Source organism: Neomonachus schauinslandi, chromosome 5, assembly GCF_002201575.2.
Source record: "Neomonachus schauinslandi chromosome 5, ASM220157v2, whole genome shotgun sequence".
NCBI lineage: Eukaryota > Metazoa > Chordata > Mammalia > Carnivora > Phocidae > Neomonachus > Neomonachus schauinslandi.
The window spans coordinates 140,192,927-140,220,035 of NC_058407.1; the positions used below are offsets into that span (position 1 = coordinate 140,192,927).

Consider the following 27,109-nt stretch of genomic DNA (forward strand, 5'->3'; position numbering starts at 1 on the left):
GCCTGACTTCCAGCCCAGTGGCCTGCAGCCCACACTGCGGACCCATGAGGAAGCGGTGGTTGGGCCTCACGGGGGATGGCTGGCTTTGACCTGTGGCTCCAAGGTCATCTCCAGACTGGAACACAGCCGGGCCCGCCCCCTGGCACACACCTGCTACCTCCCCCTCCCCCTCCCTGGGAGAGCAACATGTGTGAAGGACATGGGCACTTTGGCCCGGTCATTAGACTTTTTAAAACCAAGCGCACATAGTATCCGGTGCTCTTTTTACAGCAAGAACCTGTGCCTGTTGCGATAGGTGCACGCCAGCCAATCAGGTGTGTGGGAAAGCCACACAGGCCGCACCATTGTTCTCCGTCCCCCAGGTGATGCCCTGGGAAAGGTCACAACTGCCTAAAGCTTTAAAACCCCAGGGGAAAACAAACATTCCCTGTGCTGGGACTCAGCTGCAGCTCTGTACGGTCTGTCATCCGTTTTTTAATTCACTCCCCTTTGCAACTAATTTTTCTTAAAGTAGCAAAAGGAGACCATTGATACCGATCAGAGAATATCTATTCCTAACTCTTGTAAGAATTCCCATCGTCCTTGTAGAAGCTGACCTTCAGGTGAGTGAGTGGTGCCCCAAGGGCAGTGTGACACAGGGCCCATGGAAAAGGGGTGCCAGCCCTGGAGGCCCCTCAGGTGACTGGCCCCTCGGGAAGAGCTCTTGCCAGTTCAGGCTGGGTGGGTGCCTGGAGCAGGGAGGGCAGTGAGCTGGTGTCCCAGCAACAGAGGGCCAGGGGCCACCTCGGGCTGGTGATTCTCACAGGGGCTGGTCTTCTGGCAGGTGGAGTGAGAAGACCCCAGGGTGCTTCACTTAGCTGTCTGGCTCTCTGGACAGTGGGGAGAGGGTTGTGAGTCTCAGCCTGGCCTGTTCAGCATAGCCCGCAGAAACAGGATTTACTCAGCTTTGGGCTCCACCAGTCCCACCTGGTTGGACTCTGGGGGAGGAGGAGGCACTGTCCTATTTATTTCCAGACTCACAGGTAAACATCCCTCCTGTTCCAGGATGAGAGGAGCCAGGCTGATGGGGGCACTGCTCACCCTGGCTGGCCTGCTGCGGGTGGCCCTGTCCCTGAAAATAGCAGCTTTCAACATCCGAACTTTTGGGGAGACCAAGATGTCCAATGCCACGCTCTCCCACTACATCGTGCAGGTCAGCCCAGGCCGGCCTGTCCCCAAGGAACCCCGGGGGAGGGGGGGGAGGGCATATAACAGGTTCTGGGAACACTGGGGCAGCAGCCAGTCCTGATGGCGACCACAGACGGGGGTGTGGAGAGCCTCTGGTGACAGGGAGGACCCCTGTCTGCTGTTCCATCCATGGCTGGCAACAGAATCCCAGGCAGGAGCATCAGGCCAAACCATGACCTGAAGGTGCCCCAGGGAGCAGCTCAGCCCTTGTGGGGACCTGCAGCCTCTGTGCACCCAGGTTGCCCTGCTCAGCACCAACGTGGCCCTGTCCACAGATCCTGAGTCGCTACGACATTGTTGTCATCCAGGAGGTCAGAGACAGCCACCTGACAGCCATGGGGAAGCTGCTGGACATACTCAATCAGTGGGTGATGGCCAGGGGGGCAGGGTGGGCGCTGGGGAGGCACGGGATGGTGATCCTCCCCCCAGGGCATGGTACCATTGCCTGACAGAGCCAGGAGCCCTGCTGTAGGCAGCAGGAGGGTTCCCTGGGGGCCCCCCTGACGGGCACGTTCGTTTCCTTGATCCAGGGATGACCCCAACACCTATCAGTTCGTGGTCAGTGAGCCCCTGGGCCGGAACAGCTACAAGGAACAGTACCTCTTCTTGTTCAGGTAAAGCCCCAACGCCGAGAGATGGGGGCCACCCGGGGACACTGAGGGGGACCTGTGGGCAGCAGTCTGTCCTACGGGGAGGAACTGGAGGCCACAGAGCAGGAGGAGCCGAGAGCCTGGGGCCCTGGTGTGGGCCGCACCCCCAGTCCCAGGCTAAGCCCCTGGCCTTCCCTAGACCCAACCAGGTGTCCGTACTGGACAGCTACCAATATGACGACGGCTGCGAGCCCTGTGGGAACGACACCTTCAGCCGCGAGCCCACCATTGTCCTGTTCCACTCCCCGTTCACCGGTATGCACGCCTTCCTGGGGCCCCTGGAAAGCCCTGGTCCCCCCTAGTGCTTCAGTCTGACGTTGAAGGCACTCAGGAACACACCGCCTTGGGACTGGCTCATACCTCCACCCCGGGGCTGAGCAGGACCACCCTCTCCCCAGCGGTCCAGGCCTTCGCCATTATTCCCTTGCATGCGGCCCCCTTGGACGCCATGGCGGAGATGGACTCGCTCTATGACGTCTACTTGGATGTCCGGCAGAAGTGGGACCTGGAGGTGAGTCCCCCACTCCAGGCTCCGGGGGCATATGCTGTGTGCCCAGGCCAAGTGGCTGCCGTCTACTTAACTAGGACATCATGCTCATGGGCGACTTCAATGCTGGCTGCAGCTACATGGCCCCCTCCCAGTGGGCCTCCATCCGCCTGCGCACGAACCCGGCCTTCCAGTGGCTGATTCCTGATACCGCAGATACCACAACTACGGCCACGCACTGTGCCTACGACAGGTGGGGGGGGGGGGGTCGGCTCTGGGAGCAGCCTTGACTCCTAGGTCTAGCTTCCCAAAACCTGGGTCAGTCACCCTCCTGGGCCCTTCTTGTGTGTGGCAGGATCGTGGTGGCAGGAACGCTGCTCCAGCATGCCATCGTTCCAGACTCGGCCACCCCCTTTGATTTCCAGGCTGCCTACGGCCTGAGCAGCCAGCTGGTAGGTGTCCTCCCTTATGTGGTTCAGCTTTGCTGGGGCTGGGACCCCAGGACTTCTGGCAGTCTCTCTATCAACCTCTGCCACTGGGACTAGCATGTGGTGGGGGGGGTCCGGTCACAAAGTACCATGTGCAGAGTGGGCCGTGCACCCGTCCTCACTATGCGTTTCCCCACAGGCCAAGGCCATTAGCGACCATTACCCGGTTGAGGTGATGCTAAAGACGGTTTAGATGTGATCAGGGCTCTACCCTCTCCAGCTTGCCTGTCCTCACGGTAAGCATGGGCGGTGAGGTTTTCCTCTGAGCACCCTCCCCCACTGTCCCCCGAAGGAAGTAGACCTGGCACTACCTCTGCTTCCAGCATGAGCAAGGGCCTTGTGGCAACCGAGCGACTCCCTGCCTTTGCAGTCCAGACACAAGTTTACCATTTAGAGTAACAAATGCTTTTAAGCTAAATAAAGCTCAAAGGGGGTGTTGTCATCGGTGGCACGTAGTCCTTCTTTCTCCCTGGCTGGTCTCAGGCTGCCTCGTCCTTCACCTCCACTTGAGCCCTAGTCCCTGCACGTAGACTGGGGGCCTTCATGCCGGCGGCCCCTCAGCGTTGCTCCAGGGCCTTGACAAGCAGGTGGTTCAGGCGGCCTACCATGGGGCGGGGGTCATCGACGAGCCCCGCGGCAATCATGGCGTTCTCATAGATCTGAAAGGGAGGGCTAACCTCAGCAGGGGGAGGACAAGGCCCTGCAGAGGGGAAAAAAAAGGAGGAGCACTACCTTTTTCAAAATGGGGTATTAGGGGCACCTGGGTGGCTCAGGGTCCTAGGATTGAGCCCTGCACTGGGCTCCCTGCTGCTTCTCCCTTTCCTGCTGCCCCCCCCCCCCCCCCCGCAAAAATCTTTCTTTGGAAAAACTAACCAGGATTTTAAAGGTAACAGGTGTCCCACTTCAACAGACCATGTGGGCACCGCAGTTCTGCTCTCTGCCCGTCCCCAGGAGACTCACCTGATCAACTAGTAGCTGGGCCAGGTCAGGCTCGCTCGCTCTCAGCTGACTGAGCTTCTTGATCAACGTGTGTCTATAGCACAGAAAACACCAGAAATTAGGTCAAGGGCCTCTGTGTTCTGATGACTTTTCTGAGTATGGGGTTATCTGAATCCAGTGTAAGAAGTACAATGGGGCGCCTGAGTGGGTCAAGCAACTGCTTTTGGCTCAGGTCATGATCCTGGGGGTCCCAGGATTGAGCCCCATGTTGGGTTCCCTGTTCAGTGGGGAGTCTGCTTCTCCCTCTCATGCTCTCTAATAAATAAAATCTTAAGAAAAAGCACATATCAATTTCAGATAATATACCAAGACGACCAGAACAAATAGATTTGATTAGCAAATGCAGCAGTACCAAAATTAATATATGAAAAAGACATTAGTTGGGTGGCTCAGTTGGTTGGGCGACTGCCTTCGGCTCGGGTCATGATCCTGCAATCGAGTCCCACATTGGGCTCCCTGCGATCCAGTCTCAACAGGGAGTCTGCTTCTCCCTTTGACCCTCCCCACTCTCATGTGCTCTCTCTCAAATCTTTAAAAAAAAAAAAAAGAAAATATGGATTAAGTAGGGTCTCTGACTGACAACTGTTTTTTTGTTTTTTTTTAAAGATTTTATCTATTTATTTGACAGAGCGACACAGCGAGAGAGGGATCACAAGCAGGGGGAGAGGCAGAGGGAGAAGCAGGCTCCCCGCAGAGCAGGGAGCCCGATGCGGGGCTCGATCCCAGGACCCCGGGATCATGACCTGAGCCGAAGGCAGACGCTTAACGACTGAGCCACCCAGGTGCCCCCATACATTTTCCTTTTTAAAAAAGTCTTTATTGGGCACCTGGGTGGCTCAGATGGTTAAGTGACTGCCTTCGGCTCAGGTCATGATGCCAGGGTCTTGGGATCGAGTCCCACATCGGGCTCCCGGCTCAGCGGGGAGCCTGCTTCTCCCTCTGACCCTCTCCCCTCTCATGCTGTTTCTCTCTCGCTCGCTAAATCTTTAAAAAAAAAAAAGTCTTTATTAAATTCAAGAAAATCGGGGCGCCTGGGTGGCTGCCTTCAGCTCAGGTCATGATCCTGGAGTCCCGGGATCGAGTCCTACATCAGGCTCCCTGCTCAGATTCTCCATCCCTCTGCCCCTACCTCCAACCATGTGCTCCCTCTCTGTAAAATAAATCTTATAAAATTACTACTGTATACAAAATCACTCCAAAAAATCTTCATATACAATTCCAAGTTAGAAAATGGAATTTCAAAATATCCAATAAATAAGGTACATCATAAGGAGTGTGCAATACCTCTACAGTTACCAAAAAATAATAAGACCTAAATGGAGAAATCTGGCATGTTCATGGATGAAAGATTGGACATAAAGATGCCAGTTCATTCAAAATTGACTTGGGAGCCAGTATAATTTCAACCACAAGCCCAACTGTGGGGGGGGGGCAGGGCGGACACCTGTCAGGTCACCTCGTCCAAGCACAGACCTACAGGAGGGAAGATATCCTTGAAGGGAAATAAGGGGGGACTCACTGAATACAGACCGTGCACTGTGGCCACCTGATGCTGGACAGAGACGTCAAGCCGATCAGCAGGGAGGACATACGTGAGCAGTCATGGCACAGGGCAAGCGGGTGTTCATGTGGAGTGAGATACAACAACTCTCCCACATCCCAAACCAATTAGAGATGGACTAAAACCTTAAAGCTTTTAGACAGAAAGAATACATTCAAGACTCTGGGGGCGCCTGGGTAGCTCAGTCGTTAAGCGTCTGCCTTCAGCTCAGGTCATGATCTCAGGGTCCTGGGATCGAGCCCCGCACTGGGCTCCCTGCTGGTGTTCCCTCTCTCGCTGTGTCTCTCTCTGTCAAATAAATCTCTGGGGAAAAAAAAAAAAAGATTCTGACAAAGATTTCTCCAACAAGACCTAAAACAGCAGTGAACACAGACTTCCAGCGTTGGGGGGGGGACGGGTGCAGTGGGCGAAGGGGTTGAAGGGCTCAAACTTCAGTTGTAAAGTCAGTCATAGGATGAGAAGTACAGCAGACAACCATCGGTAACAGCACGGTGATGGGGTAAGGGACTTCTCGTGGTGAGCCCGTTGTAATGTCCATAAACGTCAACATCACTGTGTTGTATGCCTGAAACTAACACCGTATGTCAACTAGACTTCGACCAAAGTAATGAGTTTTTAAAAATTATGATTTCATTAAAATTAAGAACTTCTCAGAACACACCTTAGGCAGATGAAACAACATTGGAAGGAGACACTGGCAACCAAGAAAGCGTACATTAACTACGAAACAGAACAGGAAAAAGGACAGTCTTGGGCGTGTCATGAGAACGCCAAGCTGAAGGACAGTGCGCGCAGGCCCCGGGGCCGCCCGTGCCAGCAATGTGCGGGCAGTGGCGTCTCCTCGGCCCACGGAGGGCACCTGGGCAGGTGAGCCTCAGGCACCCCAGAGACACGTGCGGGGTTCAGAGCAACCTGTTCCCAGCAGCCCCCAAATGAGAACAACTCACAAGTCCACCAAGAAAGACTAAATCGCGGCGCTGAGGCAGACTCCGGCCTGTCACTCCGCCCCGGACACGACCGCACCCCCGGCCGCTCTCCCTGGGCACCACCTGTCGCCGAGTGAAGGAAGCATGACTTCCGAAGCATGTGCCCAGGGACTCCACCGACAGGCCACTCAGACCTGTCTCCAGGACGCATGGCGGATGGTTGGACTAGAGCACGGGGAGGAACTCTCAGTCTCTATAGCAAGAGCTGTGTGGCCGCTGAGGAGGAACAGGCCCCCACCAGGCCACTTGTGGTGTTCTAGAACCTCCCGCAGCGGGGTGGGGGAGGGAGTGTAAACTGAAATGCAGTTGGATCACACAGGTGGTGTCTTTATGGTCACCAAACTGCACGTAAGCCTTTTGCCCTTCGTAGCGGTCAGAGACAAAGCAAAGCAGCACACACACAACTGTGGATTACCGGGCAGGGGGGAATCGTGCCCTGGGCCCGAGGGGCCGGGAGCCTACCTGGGGTTGATCTCCAGCGTGGGCTGCAGGAGCTGAGCGCGCTCCTCCTGGGTCTTGGTCAGCTGCTGCATGCGCAGGAAGTGCCGGGCGGCCCCCATCTCCAGCACGGTGATCATGGCAGGGTGGGTGTCCAGTCGAAGAGTAACCTACAAGCAAGGCCAGGGACCCAGTGGGGGAGAAGCCGGGGGGGGGGGGGGGGGGGGGAGGGCCAGGCTGCAGGGTCTTGACCAGGTCGGAAGCTTCCCCAGGTGACACAAAAGAATTCAGGTCTCTGGGGACACCCCCCCCCCCCCCCCCCCACCACTGAGAAGGGAGCCCGAGCTGCTGCCACATGGAAGTTCCCAGGACAGAATCCTGACTGGGGACTCCCTCCTCCTGTGTCCCTCACAGCTACCGGTTTCTCACGAATCAGTGGCTGTCCCAGGACCGTCCTGCCTGGTTACCCATGCCTCTCGGCTGCACGGGGGCCATCACCAAGTCCTACGACTATCTAGGACCCTGGAGGCCCACCCATCCCGATGGCCCGAGCCTGCTTCCTGCAGACAACGCTCTCACCACCCCTCCACCCCTGCCCACGGCTCCCAGGGGCCTTAGGTCGTCCGGGCGCGCCTCCTCCCCCCAAGCGTTCATGCCCCCGGTGCTGTGCGCACGCGTAGGAGCGGCAGCAACATGCCCGTCTCCACCCCAGGTCACGGCCTCGAGCGCCACCGGAGACGCACACGAAGCCAGCCACTCAGCCCACAGCAGCGGGGTCACAGAGGGCCATGGCAGCTGGGAGGTGGCCCATCCCTCTGGAAGGCCTCACCTTCACGTTGGTGACACGGGACCCCAGCACATTTCTGATCCAAGCCATCAGGTCCTCCGTCTCCTTCTCCGACAGGCGGTCACCAGCTACAGGAGAGAAGGCAGTGAGCTCTGAGCTGTTACCAGCGACTCCACCCCTGGGGATCCTGCCGGGGCCTGAAACGCTAAAGCCCCAAGAGCGGGTTTTAAGAAGGCTCCCTCCACCCCCTGGCTGGCCGCCAGCACAAAGCAGCTTCCCAAAAGGCTCTTCACCTAAAAGCAAGCAGGTAAAACTGGACCTCAAAAAGGGCATTTTGGGGGTGCCCGGCTGAGCCGGTAGAGCATGTGACTCTTGCTCTCAGGGTCACAAATTCAAGCCCCACAGTGGATGTGGAGCCTACTTTTAAAAAAGGACACTTTTGGTTGCCTGAGGCCCATATTAATTTTATAGGGGTTTTAAAAAGACAATTTCTAATTCTCTCAGGAAGCCAAGCCGGAAGGAGCCTAGGAGAGGTCCCAGGATCTAAACAAAGATGTTCCTGACAGCTTCTTTTGTGCAGAGTGGGGACCCCAGATACAAACAAGCAAAGAAGACCCCATATAAATAGCCCCCGGGGCCTGCCTCCCCACACCCCCAGGCCACCGCTCAGGCCTGGGCCCAAAAGACGGCAAGCTGACCTGGGGACCCATCCTCCAACGTCTCCTCCTTATAGTGGTCAACAACGATGTCCGTCTCCACAGAGATCAGCTTCTTCTTGTCAAACTCACGAAGGTGGAGCAAGGTCAGCTCATCAAACTGCTCGTAGCAGAAGAGAACCTGCGAGAGCCGGAGAATGTCAGCGTCGGGCCTCGAGATGTCTGCCCGTGACAGGAAGAGAGGGGCGCGTGAGGGGCAGGCGGGGTCCCATGTCCAGAAAGGCCACACCAGAGACCCTGGGGCCTCACCACAGTCCTAAGCGGGGCCCGAGCTATGTGTCCCGGGCCCATTCAGCCACTGTCCACTAAGAGCGCCTCCTTCAGGGGCTCAGACACCGGTTACCCTGTCCTGGCCCCAGCCTGCGGCTCACCCACCTCCGTGTTTTTCTGCTTCATGGCTTCGTAGTAGGGCGAATGCTCGGCCAGGTGCCGGCTGGGGGCACACAGGTAGTAGATGGTGCGGGTGCCGGCCTGCATGCGGCTCGCATAGTCCGGGAGGCTGGTCAGCTGCCCAGCAGGCAAGGCCGAGGACTCGTACCGCAGCAGCTTTGCGATACCCTCCTGCGGACAAAGGCCAGCTCACTCATTCCAGGTCCTGTTCTGAAAGCCTCCCACCCGCCTGACACAAACCTCGGAAGCCTGTGGCTACGGGGAGGAAGGGTTCTGGCCGGCCTCATCCCGGGCTGCCAGGCCCAGGGATGGTGCTCAGCCCCAGGGATGGTGCTCAGCCCCGGGGGCGGGGGGAGGGGGGCGGCTGTGGGGACTCTGGTGGTATCCATCAGGTCCCACATCAAAAGTTCAGGGGACCCTGGAGAGAACCTTCACCCCAGGTGGTCCAGGGCCCTGTGGAGAAGGGCTTTCTGGTCCTGTCCTAGGAGTGGCCAGACACTGTCCGTGGCAGAGACTTTCCTGGACCCAGCATCCTCCGTCCATTCTAGTCACTGACCCTGCCTCTTAGGCATGTGGACGCGGTGTGGAGGCCACATTCCCAGACTTCCCACAGCATGAACTAGGCTGTGGTGGGGTACAAACAACAGTGGGCATGCACTGAAAGGGGGAGGGGTCCGTCCTCTCCCTTCCTATCAACTGAAGTCAACTCACCTGGTGATGTCCTAGCCTCTCAACGTGGGAGCTACCTGACAACAAGCTGGGGCCTGGGTCCCTGATGCCACCAGCCCAGATGTGACTTGAGAACTAAACTCTGCCTAGTCTACACCACTGACTTCTCCTGGATTATCCAACACAGACATGCGGGGAGAGGGGAACACGGGGAAGACTGGAGCCTGCTCAGAGGCGATGTCCGATGAAATGGCATGATGGAGATGAAAATGCCACCTAGGTGCTGTTAACCATACATGTAACTGACAGCACATGGAAATTCAGACAGGCCCACACCAGGAGCTGGAGGAGTCTGCCACCAGCCAGCAGCAAGGAGGGCCCAAGGCCCATGGCCTGAAACACCCCCTGGCGAACCCCAGACGCTTGGTCACTTCCTTCATCACTGCTGTTCTGGTGCAGAAGATGAAATCCCAGCCCTGGGAGTGCCTGCTTAATGGGCATGGGTGTCTTTTTGGGGGGAAGAGAATGTTCTGGAACTGGATGGTCATGGTTGCACAACTTGTGAATGCATGAAGGGCCACTGAACTGTTCACTTTTTAAAAGGGTGAATTTTGGGGAGCGTGGGTGGCTCAGTCAAGTGTCTGCCTTCGGCTCAGGTCATGATCCCGGGGTCCTGGGATTGAGCCCCACGTTGGGCTCCCTACTCAGTGGGGAGTCTGCTTCTCCCTCTGCCTCTGTCCCTGCTCTCAAATAAATAAAATCGTCAAAAAAATAAATAAAAGGGTGAATTTTATTGTATGTGAATTATATGACAATTTAAAACTGGCCAAAAAATGTTTATGGGATGATCGTATCATTTTTAAGTAATTAAACTGAACTCTGGCCCCAGAGACACCGCATTAAAGGATTTCCACCAATCACTGTGAAAATGCCCTGACTGCCCTTCCCACCCTAAGAACCAGGCACCTTGCCCTGTCCCCTGCCTTTTGTGATCTCCCGAGCACCCTGAACTCTTGTGGGAGACCATACACACCCACTTCCTTCCAGCATCAGGCCAAGAGCTCAGTGCTATGGGACACGGTAAGGAGGCTCTGGGAAGTGGCGCCAGGCCTGTTGTGTCCCCCAACAGAGGCCCAGAAGCCAAACGCTGCTTTTGTTGACCCCTGCGCGGCGCTGGGCTGGGCCACACTCATGTCCCGGGAAGCTCAGGTTTCAGGCCTCCACAGCCCATGGCGACCCAGAGAAAGGCCCAGAAACCCAGACCCTACCTTGACTTCCTGCTCGGCGGTGGCCACAATGCCCTCCCTCATGAACAAGCCATAATCTTCAAAAAACTTGGCGTATTTTTCGGCGTCTTTTTTACTCTGGTCAATGAAGAATTTTATTAGCCTCTGCTGTAGAAGGTCCCGGAGTTTCCTGCAAAACAGAAATGCATTTATCCCAAACAACTTCTGTGAAATACAAAAGGTCAAAGGGCATGAAAAACATTCACTCCCGCTAATAATCAAAGAAGTGAAAATGACACCATTTTGATTAAGACGAAAAAACATGAGGCAAAAACAAAGGGGACCCCTGACAAACCCCAGCTGGGGAGAGACGCCCCCGAGAGGAAGGAATGCGGACCAACCCCCTGTGGAGGCCACAGCCTCGGTTCCCACTGCAGATCACACCTGAGACCAGAGTCAGCAAGCTTTACGGACTGGCCTTCCGCGGGGGCGCACAGCCCCGGTGCTGACCGGGGAAGACCAGGCTGAAGGAACCTAACAAGCTGCCTGGCCAAACATCACATCCTCTAGTGGCCCTGAAGGACGTGAGAGAGTGCCCGTGCTGCTAGAAACAGCGGGTAACGGACACGGACAGACCGCAGGGTGTGGTGCGCGTGCGCCAAGACTGTCCCCACCGCCTCCTGTGCGCTGCAGTGTCCCCGTCAGGATCCACACTGCCCCCCTCCGGCCGGGGTGTGCGCTGTAGCCGGGGCTGACGCGCACACGTTACAGGCACAACCAACTGTACAAAACTCGGACTTTGGGGGATCAGGGTGCTCACTGTGGCATTATGTAATGGCATAAAACTACGAGCAGCTTCATTAGGGCTATCAAGGGTATTCTTACTTCCTAATATTTTGCCTTTTCTTTTACAAAAGCAAAATTACCGTGTGTTTCTGTAATAACGCAGGGTAGGGGGGCAACAGTCTCACGTTACCCCTAAGCCTTCCCTCTTGGCTCCCATCCCCAACCCCAGTCCCTCAGCCCGAGGGCGGGATGGGACGGATGGGACATCGAGCCCCCGGAGGGTGACCACACAGCCCGATGTGGAAGCTCAGAGCCCAGGAGGTGCGGGGGGCACCAGCGTGAGGGGAGGGCAATGGCCACGGCAAGCTGATTACGTGGCAGGTGACTGGTCAACGCTCCAAGGGTTAGGGATGACGAGAGGCAGATGGTTCATGGTCAAAGGGAGCAGCACACATGGCAGGGGCAAGACCAGGAAGTCCCAGTGGTGTCGGGAGGTCACTGGTGAACTCACCAGACACAAACAAGTACTGCTGTAGAGGCACACACATCCACACACGCAGACCTCGTGTGTTCCTTAGCTGACTACTAAGGGGGCCTGGGAGAAAGGACACCCTAACAGCAATGCCATCCCTAGGGCCCAGATCTTGGCTTCTCAATACCATGTTCCAATCAAAGGAAACAGGGCACCTTCACGGAGTAAGCGGTTCTGGGGTCAGGACAAGATGTAGGCGAAATACAAGGAGAGACTAGAACATCCTGTGCCGAAAGCAAAGATGCTGAAAGCAAGGTGGGGGCATAGTCAAAGGGCCCAGGAGCCAGTCCGGGTGGGCTCCTTCCTGCTGACGACATGTGGGCATCGAGATGCACGAGGACAGGAACACATCAGAACCCACTGAACAAAATGGAAAATCAGTTCCTACAAATAAACTTTAGGTATTTAAAAATGAACACATACTATAATAAATACACTAAAAGTCTGATGAAGTGGGGCACCCAGGTGGCTCAGTCGGTTAAATGTCAGCCTTCAGCTCAGGTCATGATCTCAGGGTCCTGGGATCGAGCCCTGCATCAGGCTCCCTGCTCAGGAGGGAGTCTGCTTCTCCCGCTCCCTCTGCTGCTCCCCCTGCTTGCGCACACTCCCTATCTCTCAAATAAATAAAATCTTAAAAAGAAAAGTTGGATGAAGCAAGATGCTGTTCACACAGCTGCAAAACACCACCCCCACGTACGGTGGATTAATGCCAAAGGGGAAAAGAGTAACTCGACATGGAGATGCCTGGCAGACACCCCCTTCGTCATGTGCCATGTGAACATCCCCAGTAACGGGATGACAACTCCAAAGTCAGGCCCCTCGTGCCAGGCTGCAGTCACTGTGCAGTGCCTGCCCCTAAGCACACGGATTCAAATCCAGGTGCACCCACTGACTGGCGTCACCGGTCTGTAACTTTCTGCAACCATGACCTGGTGCCGCCCCCTCAAAGGACGACACGGGCTGCCCAGGAAAGGCCCCGGGTGGTCCCAGGTGTGCATTAGCGCTCAGCAAACAGTAGCTATTGCTACAGTCAGGGTGGGGAGCTGAGAAATGCAGCCACTTCAGCCCACAGGGATTCCAGAGAGACTTCCCGAAGAGAGGGTCACCTTCACACCATTAGTGACCTTTGTGGACCAAGGTCAGATCCCTCCTGCGACCGTCATCCTTCGCCTCCTCCACCTCAGAGGCGGCAGGCCTGGAGTCTCCCCCAGCATGGCCAAGGTGAGGGCATTTCCCCGCACACAGCCCCCCAGGCCTGGTCCCACCGCAGCACCACACTTGGCCCTCAACTCCTTCATGCTTGCCGGGGACCCTTAGTGGCCAAGGTGAGCGCTGCGGGGGCCGCCTCGTGTGCAGCTTACCTGATGAGCGCGCTCTCCTGGAGGAGCTCCCGGCTGAGGTTCAGGGGGATGTCCTCACTGTCCACCACGCCTGAGTGAGACACAGGCCATCAGGACCCTCGCAGCGCCCGCGGCTCTGCCCCGCCCTCACTGCACACCCGTCCGCCTCCCCGCCTGACACCAAGTGAGACCACGCCTGGGTGACAGCAAACTGGCGAAGGACACAGGGGAGATGCAGTGAGGCAACACCTTCTGGCCCCTCCAGGTCCCACTGACACCCCAGAGCTGACGCACACAGCCCCGGTCACAACAATGCGAGCAGAAGAAAAGCCGGCAAGGCCGAGGAGCTCTGCTGACTTTAGCCTCCACTTGACGCTCTGAAACCACGTCCTGGATTTTATGTTCAGAATCACAACTATATTGTGGACACCTCACACTTTGTAGGCTAAGGTGACACAATGGTTTAGGTGCTGGATACTTTTTAAAGCTATAATCTCGCTCAAATTCAAGACAATTCATATGTAAACCTGAAACTCACATAATATAAACAAACATTTTAAAAGAATTCCATTTAGGGGCACCTGGGTGGCTCAGTCATTAAGCGTCTGCCTTCGGCTCAGGTCATGATCCCGGGGTCCTGGGATCGAGCCCCGCATCGGGCTCCCTGCTCTGCGGGGAGCCTGCTTCTCCCTCTCCCACTCCCCCTGCTGTGTTCCCTCTCTCGCTGTCTCTAATAAAAAAAAAATTCCATTTTAACACCCTGTCACCCTGGCCCTGCACCAAGCCGAGGTGGCCGGAGGCGGGAAGCTCCCTGGGCAGCGCTGAGCAGCTTCCTGTGCCTGCTCACCCTGACCCGGCACCCACGGCACACGAATGCCTTCTCCCAGAGTCGGCACCCCTGCCTCACCCCGGGAGCCGCGCAGTCCCGGGGCTGCAGAGCCGCGGCCCACACGGCGGAACGCCGGCATCAGTGCCTTACCGCGAACGAAGCGCAGCCACTTGGGCAGGATGTCAGTGGCCTTGGTCTGGATGAGGACCTTGCGGCTGTACAGCGCGATGCTGGAGCCCAACTCCCGGCTCACATCAAACATGGATGGTTTCTGGGGACAAGGAGACAGCAGTGTTGAGGAGCTCTGAGGACAACTCCGAGAACCACCTTTTCCTATGGAGGCCAGCACTGGGGAGCGGTGGGGGGGCGTGTGGGGACCCAGAGGAAGAGAGAGGCCAGGAGGCCACCCTCTGTCTGTTGAGAAACCCTACACGTTCTCGGCAGGGGGAGCAGGGCGTGGGCCTTCCCTGGGCAGCTGCAGCCCCCCAACTTGTTCCCCCTGGAGAACATAAACGACTACCTGCACGTCCCTGTGAACAGAGCCAAACCCACCAGGGGCCAGGGGTCAGCAACTAACAGCCCACAGGCCAAATCACCTAGCTGGTATAGCCCCAGAACAGCTTGTCCACTTTCATTTTTATTTCCTTTTTTTAAAGATTTTATTTATTTGACAGAGAGAGAGAGAGCACGCACGCGCGCCAAGTGAGCACAAGCAGGGGGAGCGGCAGAGGGAGAGTGAGAAGCAGGCTCCCTGCCAGGCTCCCCACCAAGCAGGGAGCCCGATGCGGGGCTTGATCCCAGGACCCTGCGATCATGACCTGAGCCAAAGGCAGACGCTTAACCAGCTGAGACACCCAGGTGCCCCGTATTTTTTTTTTCCATGTATTTATTTATTTGAGGAGGGAGGAGCAAAGAGAGAGGGAGACAGAGAATCTGAAACAGATTCTCTGCTGAGCACAAAGCCCGACTCGGGGCTCGATCCCAGAACCCTGAGATCATGACCTGAGCCGAAACCAAGAGTTGGATGCTTAACCGACTAAGCCACCCAGGCGCCCCACAACTTGTACACTTTTATTTTTTAACTTATACACTTTTAAATGGCTGTGAAAGAAAGCAAACAAAGACGGTCTCATGATATGTGAAAAATATGTGAAATCCACACTGCAGGGTCTATGAAGTTTCCTAGAACATAGCCGGGCTCATCTGCAGCTTATGGGTGTCCACGCTACGGGGGCAGAGCTCCAGGATGTGCACGGCCCGTGTAGCCTAAACTAGTCACAACCATGCCCCAACTCCTGCTCTAAATCTGCAGCATGCACGCACATCACACTGGGATCCTGGGGCCACTGAAATCCTGCATCCCTAACAAGTCCCAGGACACGCTGGTACTGGTCTGCAGAACTCACTCAGTAGTGAGGGTCTCATGCTGCTTCCCAAAATGGGTAGCCATGGGGTGTTACAAGGGCGCCAGTGAGAAAAGGCCAGGAACCTTTTCCAACCCCTGAGCAGGTTTCCCCTTCACAGGATTCATCAGAACCTTCGCCATGCTGCTGTGAGCAGGGGGTCTTAGGGGCCAAGCACAAGTACGGAGTGCCCACCAACTCATCAGAGCACCACGGAGCCCCAATTAGCTGCACAGCTCAGGCGTGCACCCGCATGCAGACAAAGGCCGCCCGCACGCTGCTCTGAGGGATCCCCCATGGGTCTACAACAGCCCAAGCCCACACGACCAAATGTTTCTGTTCTTCCCCAAGATGGCACGTGAAACACCCCCACCCCCCACTTTAAAACCCTGTGCTCACCTAACCGGAGGCATGAATTTAGCTTTTACTCTGATGCTACCAAGTTACTTTTTGTGATGTCTGTGCTGATCTGTCACCATTCAAGGCAAGTGCTACTGGCACCGGGAAATGCTGTCGCCATGGGGGAGGCCCCCATCCCAGGGAGCAGCAGACAAGCACTGGCAGCCCCTGCCCCACGCCCGCCAGGCCTCACCGTGTCCGGCACATAGAAGATGCTACGGATGTTGAGAGGTGCGTCCGTCCTGTAGTGCAGGGTGTAGCGGGGCTTGTCGTGGGCCTGAGCGACATAGCGGTAGAATTCCTCGTGCTGCCACTCACCCACATCCTTGGGGTCCATCATCCAGACAGCCTGGAAATGGAGATACATGAGGCCACGGTGTCTAAGACGTGCCCTCCCAACAACCGTGCAGAGCTGGGCCTCTGGAACCTGCGGCCCCGGGCGCTGGCACGTGCGCCCCCAGGATGACCCAAGGACCCACCCATGGGACAGACTGGGGCTGTGGGCTCAGGTGCAAGCCTCCGTCCCCATCTCCAGCCCCACCCACTCCAGTGTGGGGAGGAGGGGGGGGAACCACAAAGACACACAAGAGGCTCTAGAACAAGGGCCCCCCTCCCAGTATAGGGCGTCAGGAAAGGCCAGCCCAGAGGTCTGCACATGCCTGCAGGACATCACCAGTGCATCAACGAGTGAAGGGACAAAGAAACATGGTCTAGCTGCGGACTGTGACTCAGCCGTAAAAAGGAACGGAGGACTGACGCGGGCTCCAACATGGATGAACCCTGGAACCGTTATGATGAGAAGCCAGACACAAAGGCCACAGTGTCTGATTCCACTGACATGACATGTCGGGGGTGATGGGAAGGGAGATGGGGAGTGACTACTAACACAGGCAGGTTCCTTTTTGGGATGAGAATGTTCTAGAACAGACTGTGGCTCTGTGAACACATGAAGGACGCTGAACTGCACATGGTGCATGGGGACAGGACACAGAGTGGTGGAGACCTGGCCTTGCACAGGGGACTCCCCACGCTGGGACTCGGACAGCGCCACCCAGCCCTGACTCTGTCCATCCAGTGCTGGAATGTACCAAACGCTCCCCATAGCCACCCGAGCCCTTCAGGCAGCTGAGGGTCTCACCTGCAAGGTATTAATGCGCCTTCCATTAAGGTACAAGGGGAAGCTGACGAAGTTACTGTACTTTGTCACCACATCTTGAAAAGAAAAAACACACAGCAACAATGAATACAGGAAGCTTCTTCTGGATACAAAAGCTCTGGAAGCAGCTGCAGGTAACAGCACACCAGGACGACTCTGGGCCAGCACTTTCACAGGTGTGAAGCCAGGCCATGTCAGGGACAACGTCCTGTCCACAGAGTGACCAGAACTCATACGAGAACCAGGGATCTGAGGCCCAGGCCACCACGAACCCCCACACCTTCTTGGTGGCATAAATATAGTTTTGTGGGTTAATGGTGAATCCTGGAAGCACTCGGCACCTCAGAGAAGCATCCAGTCAGACCCAGATGAGACCACCGCATGGAAGCGCCCGCTCTTGTTCTCTGTGAAGCAGGCGCAGGCCAGGCTTCAGGAAGCATCTTACGACACAGGGGGGGCCAGGGAACGCACCGCGTGCAAGCACTGAGGGTGGAAGACAGAACCAAACCTGACGGTGCCCCAGCAGGCCTGGCCTCCCAGTGCCACACAGAGCCCACAGCCCCAGGCGACTAACACAAGCAGCGCCCTAACCACTGAGCTGCCCCAGTGCCGCCACGCACCCATCCCCCGCAGCCCAGGCTCCCGCTCACCTCGGACCCGGGCCTCGCTGGCGAACTCTCTGCTGTCTGACTTGAGGTGGATGATGATTTTGGTCCCAGTTCTCACTCCCGAGGCTTCAGCAATTTCAAACACCCCGGAGCTAAGACATGGGAAAGGGAAAGCCAGCTGCACACAGCGAAGCTGATGGGTCCTACGCTGCCTGTCCAGTCACCCTTCCTAGGACTGTCGCAAGCAGAGCCCACATCCACACGCAGAGACACAACCCTGAGCGCCACCACTTCGGAGCCCGGCAAGCCCCCAGCTGTTATCTCCACCAGGGAGTGCGGCCACAGGGTTGCGGGATGGGGCTCCCCCATGACAAGCGCCACCTCGTGGGCTCTAAGGTCACCCAAAGTGGCCGCAATGCCGTAAGGCACTGGGCAGAAAGAGCAGATGCACAGGGACCGCCCCTAGCTCGAGCTACGCCCGCCCCGTGTTTCTGAACCTCTAGCAGAGGCCAGGCAGAGAAACCGTTTCCGACGTACAAGAGGGGAAGATGCACCCCCTGAAAGTGCCTTGTCAAACCCTGGCCTGTTTCCTCTGAGCACCACCTTCTCAGCATTAAACAGAAATCGCAGTTCTGACCGAGGAAAACGGGCTGGGGTCTGGCAGAGCCCCTCTCGCGTGCACCGCTGAATCGCCACAGCAGACGGGAGACTCCATCAGGAAAGGATTCGGAAATGAAGGTTTGGGCCTATTGAAGTACATGCTTCAATTTGGCCAGGGTACCATTCTCCTTAAACAGAGTCTCAAGATTCTCCCGGAACATCCGCCCAACGAGCCTGTGAGCCACGGTCCCTGAGCAGGCTGCACGGCAAACAAGCATCTTTAATAGGCAACGCCTCGGGCCTGACCTGGCAGGGGAGGGGCGGGCAGGCCCATGAGCCAAGCCCAGGAACTCCCGCAAAACAGAATCCAGAGAGGCCGCCCCGGAGCAGGGGATGCCTGGTGCCCAGCCGATCCAACGGCCAGCCATTCCCAAAGGAGCCCCGCCTGGCACAGGCCACGCTCCAGAGCACAAACCTAAGGTGCACACAGCATGCGCCATCTGGAGGGGAAAGCGTCACCGGCTCCCCAAAGAGTGAGGTGACTCCAACTTTCCAAGTGAAGTGCTAACACCTCAGCTGACTCTGGCAGTGCACATCAGGTACGCTTGGCTGTGGTGGCCCCAGGGCACTCGCTGTGTGAGACGTGAGGCCCGCTCTCACTTACTCACCCATCTGAGAGCCACTGGTAACCAGGGCTGCCCGGGTCCGCTGAGCGGGAATAGACCTCCACTCTGTCAGCCACCATGAAAGCGGAGTAGAAACCCACTCCAAACTGGCCGATGATCTTGCTGCTGGCCTCCACCTGGCTCTGCAGCGCATCCAGAAAGGCCTGTGGTGGTGAAGGCTGGTCAGAAGAAGGGCGGCCCCTTCCCCAGGCAGAACGGACGTCTGTGACTCCCTGTGTCCGTTCCCCTAGCACTGATGGGGATTACCCTTCATCCTCAAGACAACCACATTAAGTGGTTTTTCACCACACGGTCCAGCCTGGAAACTAAGACGGGCGGGCCACACTTCCCAGGCGCGGGGGGCAGCGATCTGAGCGGGCAGGGCACAGAAAGAGTGACCCCCAGAGTTTTCCTAAATGTGTCTTCTGCGTGTCTCCTAGATTCTAAGCTTCAGGGGGAAACGGTATATACCACATTCAGGTTTGATATGGTATCAGAAGACACTTAATTTTTATAACTCAAGTTTATCGCAGTTTCTAAGATTAAAAATGAAGTAAAAGGCACCCACTCACTGCTACGGCACCATCTACGATGACGAAGTGTTCTACATGTGGCCCGATATGGTGGCTGTGGGCCACACTGGGCTCTCAAGCACTCAAGTGAGGCTAGTGTGCCCCGGGAACCAAGTTTTAAATTACATTTAACTTAAGTACAAACAGGCATGTGTAGCTAGTGGCTACTGTATGTGACGGCACAGACTCTCCTTGACAGAAATAGAACCAAGAATATAATGGGGGGAGGAACTGGAAGAATTTCTGCAAGTCACTTTGGACCAAGAATTACACTATTTCCAGCACTTTCATCATTGCGTGGTAACATTTTAGGCACCACTTAGGCCCACAAAACCAAGGAGAGGCACACAGGCAGCCGAGGGCCACCAGCCTCCAACTCGCTGCTGGCAGAGGTCCCAGGATCGCCTGCCCCCCCCGAGGGTCACACGGCAGCCATGACCCCCAGGGCGTTTCCTCCCCACAGAGCTGCCCATCCAAAGACGTGGCCTATTCTCATGAACGGTGCTGAGCTGAGGATGGAGAGGAAGAACGACTATCTCTGCCAGGCCCCCTCGGCCTCAAGCAATCGCTGAGAGAGGGAGAAGTGTAGAGGCAGAATGGTGCATTCCAGACTCTGACGGACGGGCTTGGAGCCTGGGGTTGGCCAATTTCTAGCTACAGACAAAGTACTAATTTCCACCTCTTCATCTATAAGAAAGAGAAACCACCTGAGAGGTGCCCGGGAGGGGCAAAGCGCTCCCACAGCGCCAACAGAGCTGGCACCCGAGAACACTCCTGCTGTCGCTGGTGCCTGGAGCCCTCTGGGTCCCACCCTCTCTGGTCGGGCGGCCTCGAGAACCAATCCTCAAGCCCTAAGGGGGGCAGCAGCTGCAGCCCCCGAGGAAGGGGCAGTGGGGTGGGAGCTTACCTTTGACCCCGACCTGGCGATGGTTCCCAGGTTGGACACCAGCTCTTCCTGTGTCATCCCGATACCCGTGTCCTGAGGAGAGAGGCATGCTAAGCTCCAAGGCCAGCACGCGGGAGCTGGGATGGACTTGGGCGGACAGCCAGGGGCAGGGGGGGAGGAGGGGGCCAAGGGGCATCAATTACACGTGCCAGGCAGGACCTAGGGAAGTCACAGCACACGTCATCAGGGGGACCAGTTCTAGTCCGGGTGGCTGGGCCGCACCAGAACAAACCCCCCTAGCAGAGAGACCCAGAGCCAAGAGACAGAAGAGTCCAGAAACAGCTGTGCAGACTGTGTCCCTTGATTTCTGACAAAGATTCTGAGAGAACTCAACAGGGGAAAGGAAAGCAGATGGTGCTGAAACTGCACCCAACCTCCGCCCCCCTCACACCAGGCTCCCAACAGATCAGACACAGAGGACCAGCGAAGACTGCACAATTTCTACACGAAAACACAGGGGAAAATCTGACTGTGGAAGAGGCAGCAGTTTCTTACATTACTAAAAGCATGAAACACAGAAAGAAAAAGTGATAAACTAGACCTCATTACAATTAAAACCTTTTGCTTTTCAAAAACCACCAAGAAAATAAAAAAGCAAACCAACACTGGGAAAAAAATATTTGCAAAGTATGTATCTGAGGGGCGCCTGGGTGGCTCAGTCGTTAAGCGTCTGCCTTTGGCTTGAGTCATGGTCCCAGGGTCCTGGGATCGAGCCCCACATCGGGCTCCTGGCTCAGCGGGAAGCCTGCTTCTCCCTCTCCCATTCCCCCTGCTTGTGTTCCCTCTCTCGCTGTGTGTCTCTGTCAAATAAATAAATAAAATCTTTAAAAAAAAAAAAAAAAGTATGTATCTGATATGCAACTTATATCCAGAATATATAAAGAAGTCTTACAACTCAATTAAAAAAACAGGGCGCCTGGGTGGCTCAGTCGGTTAAGCGGCTGCCTTCGACTCAGGTCATGATCCCGGGGTCCTGGGATCGAGTCCCGCATCGGGCTCCCTGCTCGGCAGGGAGTCTGCTTCTCCCTCTCCCTCTACCTGCCTCTGCCCCTGCTTGTGCTTGTGCTGTCTCTGTGTCAAATAAAAATAAATAAAATCTAAAAACAAAAACAAAAACAAACAACTTGATTAAAAATGAACCAAAAATTTCACAAGGAAGATACAGAAATGGCAAACACATGACAAGATGCTCAGGACCGACCATTAATCACGAGGGAAATGCACAATAAAAGCTCAGTCCCAGGGGCACCTGGGTGGCTCAGATGGTTAAGTGTCTGCCTTCGGCTCAAGTCATGATCCCAGGGTCCTGGGATCGAGCCCCACGTTGGGTTCCCTGGCTTCTCCCTCCGCTCCCAGTCATGCTTGCTCTCTCTTGCTCCCTCTCTCTAACGCTCTCTCAAATAAACAAAAAGCTGAGCCGCTGGAACGGCCTGCATCTCCACAGCCGACAGTGACCAGTGCCGGCAAGGACAGCAGCAGTGATGACTTCCCAGCCGCCGCCGCCGCCAGCAAGCAAGCCGGGACACCCACTGCGGGCAGCCTGGCATCTCTCACAGCTACACAGCTCTCCTGGGGCCAATGGCCCCACTCCTAGGCATTCACCCAAGAGCTTTATTCCGAACACCCCAAACTGGAAACAAGCCGAAGCGCATCCCGTGGCGAGTGGCCGCCGAGCGCTCTGCATGCGTGCGGCAGAACACTTCTCCGGGAGGAAACGGAACAGGCTACACCTACACGCTGCGCCGGGGATGAATCTCACAGCATTCTGCTGATGGCAAGAAGTCAGACCAAACTCTGGTTCTATGGAATTCTAGAAAATATAAACCCGAAGGGGCAGAGAGCACGTGAGTGGTTGATGAGCTGGGAAGGCAGTGGGGACCTGGGGGGAGGAAATCATGATGGCATCGCGGTCACCAGAATGTGTGCACTCGAACCTGTGGAATTTTACTGTGTATAAATCTTACCTCAGTAAAGCTTCTTAAAACAACAGCAAAAAAGGCGCACACACGCAGACCAGAAGGAACAAGCAAAGGCCTAAGAGCCCCCCCACCAGCACCATCCCCTTGGTGGAGGCAGGAAGCCCACGACCCCACAGCATGTCCTTCCACCTTGCAGGCGCCGCCCCCCCCCAGTTCTAGCCATCACCCCAGGACCCTGAAGCAGCTGTCTCAGCAACACGGTATCCCTCAACCACTGCTGATGAGCCCCCCACTTCTACCTTTCTTTCTGACCTTAATATTTTTAAGAGGTTACAACAGCCCTAAGTATTGCTTCCTCTAAAGCAAGACCATTAATCCAAACACCGGGCTGTGATTAACAATAGTACCGCAGGGTATTTAATGACACGGGGAAATATGCATAATGAGAGGAAAAGTACAGTTAAAAATGTAGAGAGAGAATACTAAAAATAACACATAGTTTAACAACATTTAGATATGTAAATAAATGCACAGACACCAAAAACCTACACTAACACGGTAACAGTCATCAGCCTCAAATGAAGCCTTAAACTTGCTTCTTTTCTGTGTGTGTTTTCCAAATTTTCTATACTGAACAAGCGTTATTTTTACAGTAAATTAAAACAAGAGTCAACAACGAAGACGGACGGCGCGTCACTTGGAGCCTGGAGATGGAATGAAAAGGCGGGTCCAGCTCCCCTGCCCCAGGCGTGAAGAGGGCGGCGCCAGCGGCAGGACCCTCAGAAGGGGGTACCTGGATGGTGATGGTGCCTTTCTCGGCGTCCGTCTGTAAGTGGATCTCCATTTCCGGCAGCGTTTGGCCTTCAGACAGCAGCTTGTGACGCAGTTTTTCCAAGGCGTCACTGGCGTTGGAGACCAGCTCCCGTATAAACACCTAGGGGAGCAGAAAGAAGATGCTAGCGCCGCAGGCCGTCCTGGTCAGCAGCACCTGCAGCGTGTGTCCAAAGTTGGGGGAGAACTACCAGAGAAGAGTCGGTGTTTTAACCATAAAGACCTCCCACTTTTCTCAGAGACAGTTTCTCCAGGGTCGCTCCCAAAATGACTCAAGGCCCAGGGCTTCTCCCTCCCTGACACAGCTTTAAGGAGTGAACTCTAACCATGCTGCTCTGTCCTGAAAATCAAGCAGGTGCCAATCTGTTATGTCAGCTCAAACTTGAAGAGCCCCGTGCCACCACTTCTTGCCTGACTCTTGACCAAGGATGTCAAAATATCCCCCGACACCTGTTTCTTCTACGCCTTAAAGACTCTGGCTTCCTTTAGTGAAGGCCTACCACGCTCAGAGTACCTGGCTCTGAGAAGCACCTTTGGCTCAAAGAGACCTTCCTCCTGTAGGTGAGGGAGGAAGCACGGTGATGTGAACCCAAGAGCACAGAAGCTGGAGATCACAGGGATACTTGAACACGGCGTGCAGCAGCGCAAGCCTGGAAAGTATTTCCTAAAAAGTCCCTTTTAACATTGGAATTTTGTGCTTTACCCTTCCCCAAAATTCCCCTCTGCATTCTAGCAATAACGAACATGGACACAACGGACCATTTGTTCTCGACTTCTCCCACAGCCTGTCGCTCCTCACTGCCTTTCAGCCCCTACTCTCTCCACATGGGGCTGGGGGGCCTTCCTCCCATAGCCCCGCCGTCCATCTAGTGGTCACCTGGTGACCACCCGCCAGGTGACACGGTAACACAGGGCCTCAGAGCATACTGCCTCCGCCAAAGAAATGAGCCCCAGGGCCCCCACGCCAGTATCTGGGGGTGGGGAGGCTTCTAAACTATCAGCAAAAATAACTCCCAGAGTCAATCTAGCACTAAGAGTCATCTGGGCCTATCTGTCCAGGAAATCCAAAGAGATTTTAGTAAAAATACTCTTGCTGGTAACTAAGATCCAGACCTGTCCAAATTTAATGCATTTTCACAGCTATTACACTACCTGGCATTTCCCTAGAGTAGCACAAAAATCGTTTTTTCAAAAAGAAACGCCACTAGCACTGGGAGTGATGAACAGATACCGCACCTCTTTTTCTGAGTACAAGGAACGGGCAACAATGTCCAGAAGCTTCTTTGTCTCAGCCTGGAACTCGTGTTTGGAAATGGAACCTGGTAATGAATCAGACACAAGCAATAAAGTTCAGCTTTTATTTTTATGGTATAATATGCTATGTAACATTCAAAAGAATGTTTCAGGTAATGAATTTTAAATATTTTTCAAAAGACTGAACAAAAGGGGCGCCTGGCTGGCTGAGTCAGCGGAGCATGCAACTCTTGATCTTGGGTTGTGAGTTCAATCCCTCGCTGGGTGTAGAGTTTACTTAAAAATAAAATCTTAAAAAAAAAAAAAGGAGGGAAAAAGAAACTACGTCACTGGGGCTCTCAGGGAGGAGGTGTCAGAGAGGACAAGCCGGGGCCCCCTCTCTCCACAGGAAGGGGCAAAAGGAGCCTCCCCTGCTTCCCACCACTGAGACCCGTCACCTCGAGGCCACTACCTCGAGGGCCAGTCGGTGCCGGCACTTCCCAAGGACGTGAGAATCGGACTGGCTCTAACAACCAGACCCTAGATTCTACTCTTCAAAACCATGGTTTCCAAATTAATTATTTAGAAAACAAATGAACAAGAAAATCTCACTTCTTAACCCAAACATCAGAGACCGTGTTGTCATCTCATGTGAAAGCCAGAAATGGACCCACGTGAGGACTGGCTGCAGAGACTGCTTTTCTAGACTTCTGAGGTGACAGGACAGCCTGAACGTGCAGGCCTGCGTCGGCATGGCCAATGCTGGGTTTACATCCTGCTTCCATGATTATTAGCAGATGGGCCATGAATCACCACTCCGAGTGGCCGGCCGCAAGCTCACGGGTGACCACCAGAGGGGGCAAGACACACCAGGCCGGCAGTCAGCAGCTCCTGGCAAAGCAGGAAACGGAGGATGCTTTGTTTGGGGGAACCCTCCCTCCGACTGAAGCAAGTGGGCGGCTTCTATCAATCACTGCTTCTGCCTCAAGAACTTCCCCTCGCAGGCCGGCTGCGCACAGTACCCTGCACGGTCTCGGTGCTGCTGATGATGGAGTGCAGGGGCTCCTCCGTCTGGTCCTCCACAGCCTGCGAGCTGAAGAGCCGTCCAGCGTGGAAGTTCGACGCCAGGCTTGGCCTGGGGCTCCTGGACTGGGCCGGCGTCCGCCAAGGACACAGAAAGGGTTTTCCTGGAAAGACAAACATGCAGAAAGAACAAACATTTAGTAAGACATCAGAAACACGTCTGGTGGGTCCTGCAAACGCTAATGTGGAGATTTCTAAGGCAGGCCATTGCTCAAAATCCCCAAGGTCACCCAGGGGAAATCGAAGTGACCGAACGCTGAGCAGCCGGTGGGTATCTCAGACGAGATCGGGCGCACTCAGGGTGGCAGGGCCAGACACGCGGCGGGCACTTCACCGTACGGTTTGGTAACATATCCTCACACATATCAAATTCCAAGAAAGAATCCTAACTCAGGGGCAGAGGAGCGGGAGGTGGGCAGAGGCCTTCGTCATCACTCCCACATGTGGCCCGGGAGGGATCCTGCACAAACCCACCAAACTCAAACATGCCTCGGCGCTCACGGCCCCCCCGAGCCCGAAGTAACACACACCAGCCTTCCTTACCCTGTGACAACCCTGAAAAAGAGGGGAAAAAAATATACCCCTAAGAGGGATCCAAATTTTTATATTAATGTTCCAAAACAGTCTCACCATGTTCTAAACTGGTGTCCAAAACTATCAGGTTTTTTTTTTTAAAAGAGCATTTTTTTTTTTCAAGATTTTATTTGAGAGAGAGAGAGAGCAAGAGAGGGTATAACCTGAGGGAGGGGCAGAGGGAGAGGGAGAGGCAGATTCCCCACTGAGCAGGGAGCCCGATGCAGGGCTCAATCCCAGGACCCCTGGGAGCACAACCCGAGCTGAAGGCAGACATCCAACCGACTGAGCCACCCAGGCACCCCCAAAACTGTCAGTTTTTTAAAAATTAGTGTATTTAAAAACTGAAAACCAGCAAATCATCTCCCCTAATCAGGAAGGGGACTCACACTGTCTCACGTTAGTTTTCTGACTGCTTGCTCAGCACAGCAGACTGAGGAACGACTGCGAGGGAAGAAGGCAAACCCCTCTACCCAACACTGCGGTCTGCAGCCTGGCGTGCTGGACAGCCACCGCGAGGACACCTCCAGCCCAGCCAGCAGGACGGAACCCAGCCTTAGCAGCAGCCCCTCAAGACAGCATTGCTCACTGGCGTTGGTTTAGTAGGTGCTTAATGCCCAAGGCTCTCAAGGAGACAGGTCAGACACTGCAAGACATCCCGTGTCCAAGTCTAGCCCCCATGAGCTGCACCCACCTGCTGTGTACGACACATGTTGGTCAGAAAGGAATGACTCAAGATGTCCAGAAAGGACCTGGAGGTTTCAAAACAACATATCAACTTCCACGTTCCTACAAGACGTAAAAACTGGCTTTTTTTTTTTTAAGCTTATTCCTGGATTTACAAAAAACATGACTTTGCCTTTACCTCTATGCACAACACCTTAAAAACATCTAAACAGGGGCACCTGGGTGGCTCAGTCAGTTAAGCATCTGCCTTCAGCTCAGGTCATGATCTCAGGGTCCTGGGATCGAGCCCCACATCGGGCGCCCTCCTCAGTGGGGGGGGGGGG

General features: G+C 55.3%; 2 protein-coding genes across 2 annotated transcripts in view; one reads left to right on the forward strand and one right to left on the reverse strand.

The window, feature by feature from the left end:
* The first annotated feature begins 466 nt into the window (after positions 1-466).
* Positions 467-3,045, forward strand: DNASE1 (deoxyribonuclease 1). The gene is made up of 9 exons (XM_021698010.2): positions 467-602; positions 1,045-1,192; positions 1,503-1,591; positions 1,758-1,841; positions 2,017-2,132; positions 2,276-2,388; positions 2,463-2,617; positions 2,720-2,816; positions 2,992-3,045. The coding sequence occupies exons 2-9, from the start codon at positions 1,046-1,048 to the stop codon at positions 3,043-3,045; spliced, it is 855 nt and encodes a 284-aa protein (XP_021553685.1). The 5' UTR covers positions 467-602; position 1,045.
* Positions 3,046-3,228: 183 nt separating this feature from the next.
* Positions 3,229-27,109, reverse strand: part of TRAP1 (TNF receptor associated protein 1) — a 52,633-nt gene continuing 28,752 nt past the window's right edge. The window contains exons 2-18 of the mRNA XM_021698036.2: positions 25,466-25,630; positions 24,447-24,529; positions 23,173-23,313; positions 20,422-20,493; positions 18,946-19,106; positions 17,720-17,829; positions 17,052-17,125; positions 16,107-16,262; positions 14,262-14,382; positions 13,304-13,373; positions 10,667-10,814; positions 8,715-8,900; positions 8,322-8,460; positions 7,666-7,751; positions 6,861-7,006; positions 3,813-3,885; positions 3,229-3,511 (exon numbers count right to left, since the gene is read on the reverse strand). Coding sequence (XP_021553711.1) covers positions 3,410-3,511; positions 3,813-3,885; positions 6,861-7,006; positions 7,666-7,751; positions 8,322-8,460; positions 8,715-8,900; positions 10,667-10,814; positions 13,304-13,373; positions 14,262-14,382; positions 16,107-16,262; positions 17,052-17,125; positions 17,720-17,829; positions 18,946-19,106; positions 20,422-20,493; positions 23,173-23,313; positions 24,447-24,529; positions 25,466-25,630 — 2,033 coding nt within the window. The 3' untranslated portion in view covers positions 3,229-3,409. The remainder of the gene's footprint in view (positions 3,512-3,812; positions 3,886-6,860; positions 7,007-7,665; positions 7,752-8,321; positions 8,461-8,714; positions 8,901-10,666; positions 10,815-13,303; positions 13,374-14,261; positions 14,383-16,106; positions 16,263-17,051; positions 17,126-17,719; positions 17,830-18,945; positions 19,107-20,421; positions 20,494-23,172; positions 23,314-24,446; positions 24,530-25,465; positions 25,631-27,109) is intronic.